At 43.1% G+C, this 16,998-nt stretch overlaps 1 protein-coding gene across 3 annotated transcripts in view; it reads left to right on the top strand.

Moving 5' to 3' along the window:
* The window catches only part of LOC110520784 (nuclear receptor ROR-gamma), a 28,526-nt gene extending 11,839 nt beyond the window's left edge, over positions 1-16,687 (top strand). For all 3 annotated transcript variants that reach the window (XM_036967264.1, XM_036967256.1, XM_036967271.1), the window contains 9 exons: positions 7,664-7,749; positions 7,869-8,010; positions 8,175-8,498; positions 8,603-8,838; positions 9,250-9,382; positions 9,541-9,648; positions 11,983-12,093; positions 12,489-12,598; positions 14,575-16,687. In XM_036967264.1, the coding sequence (XP_036823159.1) occupies positions 7,664-7,749; positions 7,869-8,010; positions 8,175-8,498; positions 8,603-8,838; positions 9,250-9,382; positions 9,541-9,648; positions 11,983-12,093; positions 12,489-12,598; positions 14,575-14,733 (1,409 nt within the window). In that variant the 3' untranslated portion in view covers positions 14,734-16,687. The remainder of the gene's footprint in view (positions 1-7,663; positions 7,750-7,868; positions 8,011-8,174; positions 8,499-8,602; positions 8,839-9,249; positions 9,383-9,540; positions 9,649-11,982; positions 12,094-12,488; positions 12,599-14,574) is intronic.
* The last annotated feature ends 311 nt before the right edge of the window (positions 16,688-16,998 follow it).

Genomic DNA, 16,998 nt, shown 5'->3' on the forward strand with positions numbered 1-16,998 from the left:
GCTTTCTACTGCCCTTCTGCATTAGCTCAATGAACGTAGTCGTGGAAACCATCACAACCTCACTGTATTTGATTTGACTCTCTTTATGTATAATACAGGGCCTTCAGAAAGTATTCACACCACATGTTGTTGTGTTACAGCCTAAATTCAAAATGGATTCAAGTAAGATGTTTTGTCACTGTCCTACATACAATACCCAATAAAGTCCAAGTGTAATTGTGTTTTTTGACATTTTTACAAATTAATTCAAATGAAAAACTGAAGTGTCTTAAGTCAAGTATACAACCCCTTTGTTATGGTAAGCCTAAATAAGTTAATGAGTAAATATTTGCTTAACAAGTCACATAATAAGTTGCATGGACTCACTCTGTGTACAATAATAGTGTTTAACATGGTTTTTGAATGACTACCTCATCTCTGTACCCCACACATATCTGTAAGGTCCCTCAGCCGAGCAGTGAATTTCAAATACAGATTCCACAAAGACCAGGAAGGTTTTCCAAGTATTGACTCATGGTTGTGAATACTTACAGTTGAAGTCGGAAGTTTACATACACTTAGGTTGCAGTCATTAAAAATAGTTTTTCAACCGCTCCACAAATGTCTTGTTAACAAACTATAGTTTTGGCAAGTCCGTGAGGACATCTACTTTGTGCATGACACAAGTCATTTTTCCAATAATTGTTTACAGACAGATTATTTAACTTATAATTCACTGTATCATAATTCCAGTTGGTCAGAAGTTTACATACACTAAATTGACTGTGCCTTTTAAACAGCTTGGAAAATTCCAGAAAATGATGTCATGGCTTTAGAAGCGTCTGATTGGCTAATTGACATAATTTGAGTCAATTGGAGGTGTACCTGTGGATGTGTTTCAAGGCCTCCCTTCAAATTCAGTGCCTCTCTTGACATAATGGGAAAATCCAAAGAAATCAGCCAAGACCTCATAAAATTATTGTAGACCTCCACAAGTCTGGTTTATCCTTAGGAGCAATTTACAAATGCGTGAAGGTACCACGTTCATCTGTATAAACAATAGTACACAAGTATAAACACCATGGGACCACGCAGCCGTCATACCGCTCAGGAAGGAGACGCGTTCTGTCTCCTAGAGATTAACGAACTTTGGTGCAAAAATTGCAAATCAATCCCAGAATTGATTTGCACTTGTGATGATGCTGAAGGAATCAGGTACAAAAGTATCTATATCCACAGTAAAACCAGTCCTATATCGACATAACCTGAAAGGTCGCTCAGCAAGGAAGAAGCCACTGCTGCAAAACTGACATAAAAAAGCCAGACTACGGTTTACAACTGCACATGGGGACAAAGATGGTACTTTTTGGAGAAATGACGTCTGGTCTGATGAAACAAAAATAGAACTGTTTGGCTATAATGACCATCATTATGTTTGGAGGAAAAAGGGGGAGGCTTGCAAGCCGAAAAACACCATCGCAACCGGGAAACACGTGGGTGTCAGCAGCATGTTGTCGGGGTGCTTTGCTGCAGGAGGGACTGGTGCACTTCACAAAATATATGGCATCATGAGCAAGGGAAATGATGTGGATATATTGAAGCAACATCTCAAGACATCAAGTTAAAGCTTGGTCACAAATGGGTCTTCCAAATGGACAATGACCCCAAGAATACTTCCAAAATTGTGGCAAAATGGCTTTAAGGACAACAAAGTCAAGGTATTGGAGTGGCCATCACAAAGCCCTGACCTCAATCCTATAGAACATTTGTGGGCAGAACTGAAAAAGTGTGTGCGAGCAAGGAGGCCTACAAACCTGACTCAGTTACACTAGCTCTGTCAGGAGGAATGGGCCAGAATTCACCCAACTTATTGTGGAAAGTTTGTGGAAGGCTACCTGAAACATTTGACCCAAGTTAAACAATTTAAAGGCAATGCTACCAAATACTAATTGAGTGTATGTAAACTTCTGACCCACAGGGAATGTGATGAAAGAAATAGAAGCTGAAAGAAATAATTCTCTACTATTATTCTGATATTTCACATTCTTAAATAAAGTCGTGATCCTAACTGACCTAAGACAGGGAATTTTTACTAGGATTAAATGTCATGAAGTTTGAAAAACTGAGTTTAAATGTATTTGTCTAAGGTGAATGTAAACTTCCAACTTCAACTGTATGTAAATTAGATATTTCTCTATTGCATTTCCCTCAAAATTGCAAGAATTTCTGAAAACATGTTGTCAACATGGGGTATTGTGTGTCGATGTGTGAAAATAAATTATATTTAATCCATTTTGAATTTAGGTTGTAACACAACCAAATGTGGAATAAGTCAAGGGTTATGAATGAACCTTTATTTAACGAGGCAAGTCGGTTAAGAACAAATTCTTATTTACAATGATGGCCTACCAAACGACAAAAGGCCTCCTACGGGGATGGGGGCTGGGATTGAAAATAATAAATAAATAAAATATAAATATAGGACAAAACACGTTACGACAAGAGAGACAACACAACACTACATGAAGAGAGACCCAAGGCAGCAACACATGACAACAACATGGTAGCAACATAACATGGTAGCAGCACAAAACATGGTACAAACATTATTGGGCACAGACAACAGCACAAAGGGCAAGAAGGTGGAGACAACAATACATCACACATAGAGTACAGTGATGTGTCCTTTAAGGAGTATTGGTGGCAAATCTGATGGCCGAATGGTAAAGAACATCTAGCCGTTCGAGAGCACCTTTACCTGCCGATCTATAAATTATTTATCTCTGGACTAGTGTTGCATAACATTTATCTCTCTCACTCTCTCTACAGTATTTCTTGCTCTCCCTCGCTATCCCCACTCTGCCTCTCTCCTTACGAGTCACTTCTCTCTCGCTCACTGTTACTCTCATCTTCTATTATCTCTCTCTCGCCCGCTTTTCTTTCTTAATTCAGATCAGTAATTCCCTCTCTTTTCTGTATCTGGCCTATAGCTGGTTCGGATAAAGAGATCAGGGATGGGATGAGGGGGGACTGAGAACTCATGTAAGTAACAGTCGAGACCATATCATAATTTACTACACTGAGGGGAGATTGAAAAGTCAAGTAAAGGTTGAGAACAGTAACATGGCATCCCTAGACGAGCTGCTGTTTGTTAGTGTGTAGGATGTCCCAGGCCCATAGTGCCGTAGCAGACACTACCATGGTGACTAGTCAGAGGAGACAGAAGTGTAAGAGGTCATGTTATATTAGCTAGCTGCCATCGCTCCTCATCCGCTCCAGCAATACCACCACTGGTGCTATCAACAGATGTGAAGGAGGCTGGGTAAATGACGGCTCTGATGAAGTTGGAGCCAGGTTAGCTGTTAGCCAGGTTAGCAGTTAGCCAGGTTAGCTGTTAGCCAGGTGAGCTGTTAGCCAGGTTAGCTGTTGATCTTAACTAGATGGGTAGGGCTGCCTGGGGTAGAGATGCCTGTAACAGTTAAAGATAGGGCTGCTGTGCACATCACAGAAGATCACTGACTGGTCTAGGTGATGGAGATCTATAGATATATTTGAGAGAGAGATTTATCTAGAGGCCTGTGATCTGTAGGGGGAGAGATATGAGAATAAAGTACACATAGAGGAAATCGACCAATATCAGCAATGTGGCTTCAGAATAAGATGAAGAAAGATAATAGAGAGATAGAGGATGAGTTTGAGAGATAGGGACCGAGATGGAAACACAGTTTGCTGTGGCAGTTGCAAATTATTCCTAAGTGTTTTCAATCATCAATGATCTAATGTGGAGATGAGTCCACATCCCACACCATATGTTGTCTATGGTATTGCTGATCCTCATACAGCCCTGCAGTACATACTGGTCCTCAATCCTAAATGAATGGAAAAGATAGAAACATATATGTGTGTATGTGCGTCAACAGTGAAAGGTTGTGGGTCAGGTTGGTTTCCTGTTGTTTGAGGTTGAGAATCAGAACTGAGAGAGAAAAAAACAGAGACCACTGACACTCTCTCTCTCTCTTTAGCTCTCTCTCTTTAGCTCTCTCTCTCTCTTGCTCTCTCTCTCTTTAGCTCTCTCTCTCTCTTGCTCTCTCTCTCTCTTGCTCTCTCTCTCTTTAGCTCTCTCTCTTTAGCTCTCTCTCTCTTTAGCTCTCTCTCTCTTTAGCTCTCTCTCTCTCTCTCTTGCTCTCTCTCTCTTTAGCTCTCTCTCTCTCTTGCTCTCTCTCTTTAGCTCTCTCTCTATCTCTTGCTCTCTCTCTCTTGCTCTCTCTCTCTTTAGCTCTCTCTCTCTATACAGTTTTGCAGGCAGTCACTCTACTTGTTTTATCTACCCAACCATCCATTCTGTCTATCCACTTTCCCATTAACATTCTCACACAATTAGCCAGTCTTCATGAAGTGTTGTTCAGTTGTTTTACTGCATATAGACAATACCATGCATGCAGTCTTTAGGGTTATAGTTTGTTACTCTTTTCAGATGTGCAGGATAGTGTGTTTTCTATCAGATGTGCAGTATAGTGTGTTTTCTATCAGATGTGCAGTATAGTGTGTATTATATCAGATGTGCAGTATAGTGTGTTTTTTATCAGATGTGCAGTATAGGGTATATTCTATCAGATGTGCAGTTTAGTGTGTATTATATCAGATGTGCAATATAGTGTGTATTCTATCAGATGTGCAGTTTAGTGTGTATTATATCAGATGTGCAGTTTAGTGTGTATTATATCAGATGTGCAGTATAGTGTGTATTCTATCAGATGTGCAGTATAGTGTGTATTATATCAGATGTGCAGTATAGTGTGTATTCTATCAGATGTGCAGTATAGTGTGTATTATATCAGATGTGCAGTTTAGTGTGTATTATATCAGATGTGCAGTTTAGTGTGTATTATATCAGATGTGCAGTTTAGTGTGTATTATATCAGATGTGCAGTTTAGTGTGTATTTTATCAGATGTGCAGTATAGTGTGTATTATATCAGATGTGCAGTTTAGTGTGTATTCTATCAGATGTGCAGTTTAGTGTGTATTATATCAGATGTGCAGTTTAGTGTGTATTATATCAGATGTGCAGTTTAGTGTGTATTATATCAGATGTGCAGTTTAGTGTGTATTATATCAGATGTGCAGTTTAGTGTGTATTATATCAGATGTGCAGTTTAGTGTGTATCATATCAGATGTGCAGTTTAGTGTGTATTATATCAGATGTGCAGTTTAGTGTGTATTATATCAGATGTGCAGTTTAGTGTGTATTATATCAGATGTGCAGTTTAGTGTGTATCATATCAGATGTGCAGTTTAGTGTGTATTATATCAGATGTGCAGTTTAGTGTGTATTATATCAGATGTGCAGTTTAGTGTGTATTATATCAGATGTGCAGTTTAGTGTGTATTATATCAGATGTGCAGGGGGTTTCTCAGTTTCACCGCTCACTGACCTCTTACGGCCTCTGGGAGATTCCTGTGGCACCTGAAAAGAGTGCACAAAAACACACACTTGACACACTGACACACACACACACACACACACACATTTCACACAATTAATTGCTGTACTGTAAACACAAGGGATTGTCTCACCACTTGACAAACTAACTTACACACACCAACAAAAAGAAAGACACACTTCCCGAACTCTAAAATCACGACAGAATAGCGTATTTATTTTCATATGTTCTGAATGTAATAATGTATGATTTGTTGAATGATGAGGAGGGGGGAGGAAGAGGGTGGGGGGGATGGACATTCCTGGCAGTGTCAACCAAGATGAAAGACTCTATTACTGGCAGCACTATCCTTTATGAGACAGATAGAGAGAGAGGGATGGAGAGAGCGAGAGGTGAGATGAAAGAAGGATAGTCAGAGCAAAAGAGAAGCCAGTTAACCACTTGAAAAGACTGAGGTTGACACCTTCACCTCCTCCTCCTCTCTCCATTCGCAAATATTCCCCCTCTACTGTTGTCTCTTCTGTCTGTCGCTGTGTATTTGATGTCATTCGGTTCATTTTTAACAATGTAAGAAATGCTAATGAGAGGAAAACAGAGTGTTCATTCTTTCACTCTGATTGCAAAGTTTGATGACAACCAAGCAAATAGTCTCTTTTTAAACCCTGTATTATTGTTGCAAAGCTGCGTGTGTGTGTTTGTGTGTGTTTGTGTGTGTTCATGTGAAGTGTTGTTGATTTGTTAGGGGAATGGTCAAACCTCAGTGGGATAGATATACTGACATACCTGCTGAACACACACAACACAGGTGTCACGTAATCAGGTGTCACGTACACAGACCAAAAACCCCTTTTCCACTCCATATTTGTGTGGTCAACCAACTTTCTCAGTCTGATTTTGTGTTAATGTTACCTCTCTGCAGTCTAGGTTTCTCTTTCCCCTTCCTGCCCTCAATTCTCTTTACCATCATCTATATTTCACTTTCTCTTCTCTCCCTAAGTCTCCCTAAGTCTCCCTAAGTCTCCCATAAGTCCCCCCAAGTCCCCCCAAGTCCCCCTAAGTCCCCCTAAGTCTCCCTAAGTCTCCCTAAGTCCCCCTAAGTCTCCCTAAGTCCCCCTAAGTCCCCCTAAGTCTCCCTAAGTCCCCCTAAGTCTTCCTAAGTCTCCCCTAAGTCCCCCAGAGTCTCCCTAAGTCCCCCCAAGTCTCCCTAAGTCCCCCTAAGTCCCCCCAAGTCTCCCCAAGTCTCCCCAAGTCTCCCTAAGTCTCCCTAAGTCCCCCTAAGTCTCCCTAAGTCCCCCTAAGTCTCCCTAAGTCTCCCTAAGTCTCCCTAAGTCTCCCTAAGTCTCCCTAAGTCTCCCTAAGTCCCCCTAAGTCCCCCTAAGTCTCCCTAAGTCCCCCTAAGTCTCCCCTAAGTCTCCCGAAGTCTCCCTAAGTCTCCCTAAGTCTCCCTACGTCTCCCTAAGTCTCTCTAAGTCTCCCTAAGTCTCCCCTAAGTCTCCCCTAAGTCTCCCTAAGTCTCCCCTAAGTCTCCCTAAGTCTCCCTAAGTCTCCCATAAGTCCCCCCAAGTCCCCCCAAGTCTCCCTAAGTCCCCCTAAGTCCCCCCAAGTCTCCCCAAGTCTCCCTAAGTCTCCCTAAGTCCCCCTAAGTCTCCCTAAGTCCCCCTAAGTCTCCCCTAAGTCCCCCTAAGTCCCCCCAAGTCTCCCCAAGTCCCCCTAAGTCTCCCCAAGTCTCCCTAAGTCTCCCTAAGTCTCCCCAAGTCTCCCTAAGTCTCCCTAAGTCTCCCTAAGTCCCCCTAAGTCCCCCTAAGTCCCCCTAAGTCTCCCTAAGTCTCACTAAGTCTCCCTAAGTCCCCCTAAGTCTCCCTAAGTCCCCCTAAGTCTCCCTTTAAGTCCCCCTAAGTCTCCCTAAGTCCCCCTAAGTCCCCCTAAGTCCCCCTAAGTCTCCCTAAGTCTCCCTAAGTCTCCTTGATAGACAGTTCTGAATGGGCTCACACTGTAGTTCTGAAAGATCTGGGTTTGGACATTGGCTACATTGGCTCTTCTGGCCAACGTAGTCCACAGGTGTTTGTGTTACTGTGAACTGTAATGTGTGTGTGTTAACTGTATTATGTTACTGTGAACTGTAATGTGTGTGTGTTAACTGTAATGTGTGTGTGTTAACTGTAATGTGTGTGTTAACTGTATTATGTTACTGTTAACTGTAATGTGTGTGAACTGTAATGTGTGTTTTATTGTGTGTGTAGCTCAGATTGAGGTGATTCCCTGTAAGATCTGTGGTGATAAATCATCAGGAGTTCACTATGGAGTCATCACCTGCGAGGGCTGCAAGGTGAGACTGCAGCACTACCTGATTTCTCTCTGACCAAGCAGACATAACTAACCGTGTGGTCAGATGACTTATTTCCAGGGATTTCATTGGTTATGTCAATGGTCCTCTCTCCCCCTCAGGGTTTTTTCCGGCGTAGCCAGCTGCCGTCCGTGTCCTACTCCTGTTCCAGACAGAGTAACTGTCCTATAGACAGAGCCAGCCGCAACCGCTGCCAGAGCTGCCGACTGCAGAAGTGTGTGACCCAGGGCATGAGCCGGGATGGTGAGACACCCATGCACACATACAAAAAAGATGTCTCCTGGTAAAATAAAGGTTGAATAAATACACACTTTTCATGTCAATTTACTTATTTTTTATTTATTTATTTAACCTTATATGAGGGTAATTCAACTCAACTCCACCACAAACTGTTTTTGTTTCCCCAGCGGTGAAGTTTGGTCGGATGTCGAAACGTCAGCGGGAGTCTCTGCATGCCGAGGTGGAGAGACACCGTCAGCTGCAGCAGCAGCATCTCCAGGCAGAGGCCCAGCCCGCCCTGCCCTACCCCAGCAAGGCATACCGTTTCCGGACACCCCACCTGCTCCAGGCCCCGGCTCCGGCCTACTCCTTCCCTGGAGAGCCAGAGCTGCCACCCTGCCCGACCGATGTGCTCCCCTACCTGGTGTGCTCCCCAGGCGAGTCCCAGGCTCCAAGTCTGGCCTACCAGGGCTCCTGTGTGTCTCCTGGTAGTGGGCACTCAGACGAAAGAGGTAAGGCAGTGGATACATACTGTACACACACTCGAAACACATAATCAGCCCAGCACTGTTTAATATCTATTACCCCTTCCTCCTTTTCACTCCGTCTTCTTCAGGGTTCGACTCCCGTCAGCCGTCTCCTGACCAGACGATAGGGATGGGAATTAGATCGTATGACCCAGAAGACCCTTACTGCCCTTACTCCCCCTCCCCCTCCCTGCTACGCATAGAGGAGCTGTGTGACAGTGTCGTGCAGTCCCATAGGGACACCAGTCAGTTCAGACTAGAGGAACTACAGGCTCTGAGATGGAAGTTGTTCAGTAGAGAGGAGATCCATGCCTACCAGAGCAAGGTACTGTACCAACACATCACTGGTCTCTTATAAATCATCAGTCAGTTTCATTAATAAGTTAAAAGAAGTCTGACCCCTGAAATCAAGTTTTTCATTTTATTATTTATTTGACCTTTATTTAACTAGTCAGTTAAGAACAAATTCTTATTTTCAATGACGGCCTAGGAACAGTGGGTAACTGCCTTGTTCAGTGGCAGAACTACAGATGTTTGCCTAGTCAGCTCGTGGACTTGATCTTGCAACCTTTCAGTTACTAGTACAATGCTCTAACCACTAGGCTACCTGCCGCACCACTCTTCTCCTTCTCACCTCTTTTTGGTATTCCCTCTCCCCTCACATTTCTCTTTTTCTCCCTCCCTCCCTCCCTCCCTCCCTCCCTCCCTCCCTCCCTCCCTCCCTCCCTCCCTCCAGTCAGTAGATGAGATGTGGCAGCACTGTGCCATGAAGCTGACTGAAGCGGTACAGTACGTGGTGGAGTTTGCCAAAAGCATCCCAGGGTTCCGTGGGCTTGGACAGAACGACCAGATCACCCTGCTCAAGACTGGTGAGCCGAATCCACCTGTCAATCACTACTTACTACACTGTCCTCTCTCAAGAAAAGTCTTCCTGTAAGAAGTGCACATTGCCATTATTAAACATTCTTGACCCTCTCTCTCTCTCTCTCTCTCTCTCTCTCCCTCTCTCTCTCTCTCTCTCTCTCAGGATCGATGGAGGTGGTTCTGGTTAGAATGAGCAGGTGTTTTAACACAGAGAACAGCACCGTCTTCTTCGATGGGAAGTTTGGCAGCACTGAACTTTTCAAGTCTCTGGGTTAGTCCATTGGTTCCTAGTCTTAGCTGTTGAATGGATGCTACAGTGAACTTTTCAAGTCTCTGGGTTAGTCCATTGGTTCCTAGTCTTAGCTGTTGAATGGATGCTACAGTGAACTTTTCGAGTCTCTGGGTTAAATCAAATCAAATCACATTTATTTATATAGCCCTTCGTACATCAGCTGATATCTCAAAGTGCTGTACAGAAACCCAGCCTAAAACCCCAAACAGCAAGCAATGCAGGTGTAGAAGCACGGTGGCTAGGAAAAACTCCCTAGAAAGGCCAAAACCTAGGAAGAAACCTAGAGAGGAACCAGGCTATGTGGGGTGGCCAGTCCTCTTCTGGCTGTGCCGGGTGGAGATTATAACAGAACATGACCAAGATGTTCAAATGTTCATAGATGACCAGCATGGTCAAATAATAATAAGGCAGAACAGTTGAAACTGGAGCAGCAGCACAGTCAGGTGGACTGGGGACAGCAAGGAGTCATCATGTCAGGTATTCCTGGGGCATGGTCCTAGGGCTCAGGTCCTCCGAGAGAGAGAAAGAGAGAAGGAGAGAATTAGAGAACGCACACCTAGATTCACACAGGACACCGAATAGGACAGGAGAAGTACTCCAGATATAACAAACTGACCCTAGCCCCCGACACATAAACTAATACTGCAGCATAAATACTGGAGGCTGAGACAGGAGGGGTCAGGAGACACTGTGGCCCCATCCGAGGACACCCCCGGACAGGGCCAAACAGGGAGGATATAACCCCACCCACTTTGCCAAAGCACAGCCCCCACACCACTAGAGGGATATCTTCAACCACCAACTTACCATCCTGAGACAAGGCTGAGTATAGCCCACAAAGACCTCCGCCACGGCACAACCCAAGGGGGGGGGGGGGGGGGGGGGGGGGCCAACCCAGACAGGATGACCACATCAGTCCATTGGTTCCTAGTCTTAGCTGTTGAATGGATGCTACAGTAAACTTTTCAAGTCTCTGGGTTAGTCCATTGGTTCCTAGTCTTAGCTGTTGGATGGATGCTACAGTGAACTTTTCAAGTCTCTGGGTTAGTCCATTGGTTCCTAGTCTTAGCTGTTGAATGGATGCTACAGTGAACTTTTCAAGTCTCTGGGTTAGTCCATTGGTTCCTAGTCTTAGCTGTTGAATGGATGCTACAGTGAACTTTTCAAGTCTCTGGGTTAGTCCATTGGTTCCTAGTCTTAGCTGTTGGATGGATGCTACAGTGAACTTTTCAAGTCTCTGGGTTAGTCCATTGGTTCCTAGTCTTAGCTGTTGAATGGATGCTACAGTGAACTTTTCAAGTCTCTGGGTTAGTCCATTGGTTCCTAGTCTTAGCTGTTGAATGGATGCTACAGTGAACTTTTCAAGTCTCTGGGTTAGTCCATTGGTTCCTAGTCTTAGCTGTTGAATGGATGCTACAGTGAACTTTTCAAGTCTCTGGGTTAGTCCATTGGTTCCTAGTCTTAGCTGTTGAATGGATGCTACAGTGAACTTTTCAAGTCTCTGGGTTAGTCCATTGGTTCCTAGTCTTAGCTGTTGAATGGATGCTACAGTGAACTTTTCAAGTCTCTGGGTTAGTCCATTGGTTCCTAGTCTTAGCTGTTGAATGGATGCTACAGTGAACTTTTCAAGTCTCTGGGTTAGTCCATTGGTTCCTAGTCTTAGCTGTTGAATGGATGCTACAGTGAACTTTTCAAGTCTCTGGGTTAGTCCATAATTATTGGGACAGTGAAGTTTTTTTTATTCTTATGGCTCTATACTCCAAAAGTTTGGATTTAGAAATCAAACAATGACTGAGTTTAAAGTGCAGACTGTCCTCTTTAATTTGAGGGTACATACCACCCTCATTTTAGGGGACCAAAATGATTGGGACGAATTCACTTATATATGTATTGAAATAGTAAAAAGTTAAGTATTTGGTCCCATATTCATAGCACGCAATGATTACATCAAGCTTGTGACTCAAAACATTTATTGGATGCATTTGCTGTTTGTTTTGGTTGTGTTTCAGATTATTTTGTGCCCAATAGAAATGAATGGCAAATGATGCATTGTGTCATTTTGGAGTCACTTTTATTGTAAAGAATAGAATATGTTTGCTAACACTTCTACGTTAATGTGGAGGCTGTATGATATTTGTGTGTCTGACCTTCTGAACTTTAACTTCAAATACAAACTTTTGGAGTATAGAGCCAAAATATATTTTTTTAAATCCTTCACTGTCCCAATAATTACGGAGGACACAATCTCATATTAACTTTGCCAATTGGTTCCTAGTCTTAGTGATGCTAACTCTGCTAACTGTGTTGTTCCAGGCTGTGGTGATCTGATGGTGGCGGTGTTTGACTTCGCTCACAGAATGTGTGCCCTGAGACTGACTGAGCAGCAGATGGCTCTCTTCAGCTCACTGGTGCTCATTAACCCAGGTAAGACACACAAATGTACACACATTCTGTAAAATGATACTGCAGATAATCTTAGTACAATAAAGTTATAGATCAGCAAAGTCACAGATCCGTAAAGTCACAGATCCGCAAAGTCATATATCCATAAAGTCATAGATCCATAAAGCCATATATCCATAAAGTCATAGATCCATAAAGTCATAGTCATAGATCCATAAAGTCATAGTCATAGATCCATGGAGTCATAGATCCATGGAGTCATAGATCTGTAAAGTCATAGATCCATAAAGTCATAGATCCATGGAGTCGTAGATCTGTAAAATCATAGAACATAATAAGCTGATTAATGGTGTAAAATTATCTATTTTATCTCTTTTAATCTTTTTTTGTGTGTATTTTTGTGTGTGTGTGTGTAGATCGCCCCTGTCTTGAGGATAGAGGCAGAGTACATAGAATGAGAAGAGACTTGGAGGTATGCCTCAGCCACATGCTACGCAGAGACAACCAGGAGAGCCTTCAGCACAAGGTAACATACACAGGCACTTGCACATACACGCACACACACAGGCACTTGCACATACACGCACACACACAAGCACTTGCACATAAACACGTGCACACACACTCATTAATTCAAGTTTGACGTAGTAGTGAGTGGAGAGCGTTACCAGTGGTGTAAAGTACTTAAGTAAAAATACTTTAAAGTACAACTTAAGTAGTTTTTGGGGGTGTCTGTACTTTACTTTACTATTTATATTTTTGTCAACTTTTACTTTTACTTCACTACATTCCTAAAGAAAATAATGTACTTTTTACTCCATTCATTTTCCCTGATACCCAAAAGTACTCGTTACATTTTGACAGGAAAATGTTCCAATTCACACACTTATGAAGAGAACATCCCTGGTCATCCATACTGCCACTGATCTGGCGGGCTCCCTAAACACAAATGCTGCATTTGTAAATGATGTCTGAGTGTTGGAGTGTGCCCCTGGTTATCTGTAAATTATGTCTGAGTGTTGGAGTGTGCCCCTGGCTAGCTGTAAATGATGTCTGAGTGTTGGAGTGTGCCCCTGGCTAGCTGTAAATGATGTCTGAGTGTTGGAGTGTGCCCCTGGCTAGCTGTAAATGATGTCTGAGTGTTGGAGTGTGCCCCTGGCTAGCTGTAAATGATGTCTGAGTGTTGGAGTGTGCCCCTGGCTAGCTGTAAATGATGTCTGAGTGTTGGAGTGTGCCCCTGGCTAGCTGTAAATCATGTCTGAGTGTTGGAGTGTGCCCCTGGTTATCTGTAAATTATGTCTGAGTGTTGGAGTGTGCCCCTGGCTAGCTGTAAATCATGTCTGAGTGTTGGAGTGTGCCCCTGGCTAGCTGTAAATTATGTCTGAGTGTTGGAGTGTGCCCCTGGCTAGCTGTAAATGATGTCTGAGTGTTGGAGTGTGCCCCTGGCTAGCTGTAAATGATGTCTGAGTGTTGGAGTGTGCCCCTGGCTAGCTGTAAATGATGTCTGAGTGTTGGAGTGTGCCCCTGGCTAGCTGTAAATGATGTCTGAGTGTTGGAGTGTGCCCCTGGCTAGCTGTAAATGATGTCTGAGTGTTGGAGTGTGCCCCTGGCTAGCTGTAAATGATGTCTGAGTGTTGGAGTGTGCCCCTGGCTAGCTGTAAATCATGTCTGAGTGTTGGAGTGTGCCCCTGGTTATCTGTAAATTATGTCTGAGTGTTGGAGTGTGCCCCTGGCTAGCTGTAAATCATGTCTGAGTGTTGGAGTGTGCCCCTGGCTAGCTGTAAATTATGTCTGAGTGTTGGAGTGTGCCCCTGGCTAGCTGTAAATGATGTCTGAGTGTTGGAGTGTGCCCCTGGCTAGCTGTAAATGATGTCTGAGTGTTGGAGTGTGCCCCTGGCTAGCTGTAAATGATGTCTGAGTGTTGGAGTGTGCCCCTGGCTAGCTGTAAATGATGTCTGAGTGTTGGAGTGTGCCCCTGGCTAGCTGTAAATGATGTCTGAGTGTTGGAGTGTGCCCCTGGCTAGCTGTAAATGATGTCTGAGTGTTGGAGTGTGCCCCTGGCTAGCTGTAAATGATGTCTGAGTGTTGGAGTGTGCCCCTGGCTAGCTGTAAATGATGTCTGAGTGTTGGAGTGTGCCCCTGGCTAGCTGTAAATGATGTCTGAGTGTTGGAGTGTGCCCCTGGCTAGCTGTAAATGATGTTTTTATGTTGCCATCTGATTTGCTTAATATAAGGACATTGAAATGGTTTCTTCTTTTACTTTTGATACTTAAGAACATTTGAGCAATTCCATTTACTTTTGATACTTGGGTATATTTTTAATCAAATACTTTTGGACTTTTACTCAAGTAGTATTTTACTGGGTGACTTTCACTTTTACGTGAGTCATTTTCTGTTAAGGTATCTTTACTTTTACTGAAGTATGACATTTGAGTACTTTTTCCATCACTGGACAGTGTGTAGAACTGTCATTGACTAGCTGTGTGTGTGTGATGTCCCCAGCTCTACCAGAAGGTGTCAGTGTTGCGGTCTCTGTGCAGTCTTCACGTGGAGAAGCTGCACTGGTTCAGCCAGCGCTACCCGCTCACCGTCCACTCTGTCTTCCCTCCTCTATACAAGGAGCTGTTCACCTCTGACCTGCCTTCTGTGGACTCCCTGTGAACTCCCTCTGAACTGCACCGTACATGTTGACAGATAATTAGACAAAGAAACATGCATACAGAAGTAGACAGACACACACAAACACACACAAACACACACAGACACACAAACACTCAGAGACACAGACACTTAGAGACACACAAACACACACAGACACACAAACACTCAGAGACACAGACACTCAGAGACACAAACACTTACACAGAGACACAGACACACACAGACACTTAGAGACACACAGAGACTTAGAGACACACAGACACTCAGAGACACATACACAGAGACACAGACACACAAACTTAGAGACACAGACACATGAGAATGCATTGATAACATGAGAGGAAATGACTTTGAATGCTTCACTTGTTGAATAAATATATTTTTGTCATTTCAGAGAGCAATGATTTGATTTGAAGGTAATTTCAGTAGCCTATTAGTGATTGGACATTGAAGCGATTTTCATGCAAAAAAATGTTTTATAGATTGTTGTTTTGTTTTTCCTTTTTGAGAGTGTTATTTCGTCCTTGAGATGATGTTATTTTGACTCAGGGCGGCTGTTGTGACTGTATCCAGACCAGTTGCTAGCTGGTATAAATGACCATATTTAGATGATCACTATGAAATCTAATGGGTGTTTTCTGAGTTGTTTTTAAATGTGTGACTTTACAGAGTTGGCTAACCCATCGGACTGAGTACCTGAGCTATAGCCCATGGGCCCCATGCTTCAGGAGCCAAACACACAGTCAAGTATATAGCTAGTCTTCTCAAAGAACTGTGTGTGGATCGAATTTGACCAACAATCCTATCTGTCTCTATCGAGCTTTAAAAGAGGCTGTGTGTTACATTAAAACAGAGTCAGAAATCATAGACAGGCAGAAATGTAAATATGAATAATCTAGAACATAAAGTTGGATGCTGGGTAATATGGGTAATATGTTATAGGACTACAGTATGTAGGTAGGCATTTGAATGACTAACTTTGGGCATGACTGTTATTGTAAACGTGTCAGATTTGTTGCTTTAACATGCTCTCTGTTAGTTTGTCTCCTAAGTGTTACCATGGTGATTCCCATTGAAAAGGCTTCCAATAAACTGCTGATATGATTTAAAAAATGACTGGTGTTCCTGTATTGTCTGTTTTCCCAATGTACAAAATAGGATGTTTAATTGCATGCCAGGAAGGGAAAGAGCTCGAAGAAACATAGCAGGGGAGAGCTCAGTGCATGCAGCTGCACACTGGTAGAATTGACATGTTTTAACGACACATCTATGATAAAACACACACAGACATTCCTGCTTTGAGCCGTCCTCAACGGTGTGTGTGTTTGATTCATAGACTACCCAATGAGCTGAGTGTGTTCTATCGACATCTGTGTATCAGCAGTGTGCGGATGTCTGTTTTTCTTGTATGACTTTACCTTCAGTACCTCGTAGCTGAAAGTATCCTAACTGGATGTGGGTACAGGACACCACTTCTTAACTGTGTGTGAGAGTGGCAGTGGCTGACACTCAGCTGAGCTTCGTTGTGTGTATGGGAAGACTTTTGTTCCGTCTAAAACTGCCCGTTTTGGGAAAATAAGTAATGAATGTATTTATGTGGATGCCTTTGTTCGTCGTCTATCTCTGTTGAAACCAATCAATCCTTCTACAGGGAAGATGTTGATTGGTGTAAGACTCTGGTTGTCCAACAGAGGTCAAAATGTCCTTCTTAGTTGTCCTGGCTTGTATGGGCTGTTTTCAGAGCAGATTTTCAGATGCAGCAATGACTGTCTGAGATGCGATTTTCTCCTTCCCACCTTGTGTCTTTAGTCAGAGTTTGAAGCACTTTACACGTGCAGCTGCAGACTGGCAGTATCGTGGTCTGGTATAATATAATGTTTACATACCCTACATGACTCATCTCATATGTACAGTGGGGCAAAAAAGTATTTAGTCAGCCACCAATTGTGCAAGTTCTCCCACTTAAAAAGATGAGAGAGGCCTGTAATTTTCATCATAGGTACACTTCGACAGACAAAATTAGGTAAAGAAATCCAGAAAATCACATTGTAGGATTTTCAATGAATTTATTTGCAAATTATGGTGGAAAATAAGTATTTGGTCACCAACAAACAAGCAGGATTTCTGGCTCTCACAGACCTGTAACTTCTTATTTAAGAGGCTCCTCTGTCCTCCACTCGTTACCTGTATAAAAGACACCTGTCCACAACCTCAAACAGTCACACTCCTAACTCCACTATGGCCAAGACCAAAGAGCTGTCAAAG

The sequence above is a fragment of the Oncorhynchus mykiss genome, chromosome 3 (genome assembly GCF_013265735.2).
Source record: "Oncorhynchus mykiss isolate Arlee chromosome 3, USDA_OmykA_1.1, whole genome shotgun sequence".
Lineage (NCBI taxonomy): Eukaryota > Metazoa > Chordata > Actinopteri > Salmoniformes > Salmonidae > Oncorhynchus > Oncorhynchus mykiss.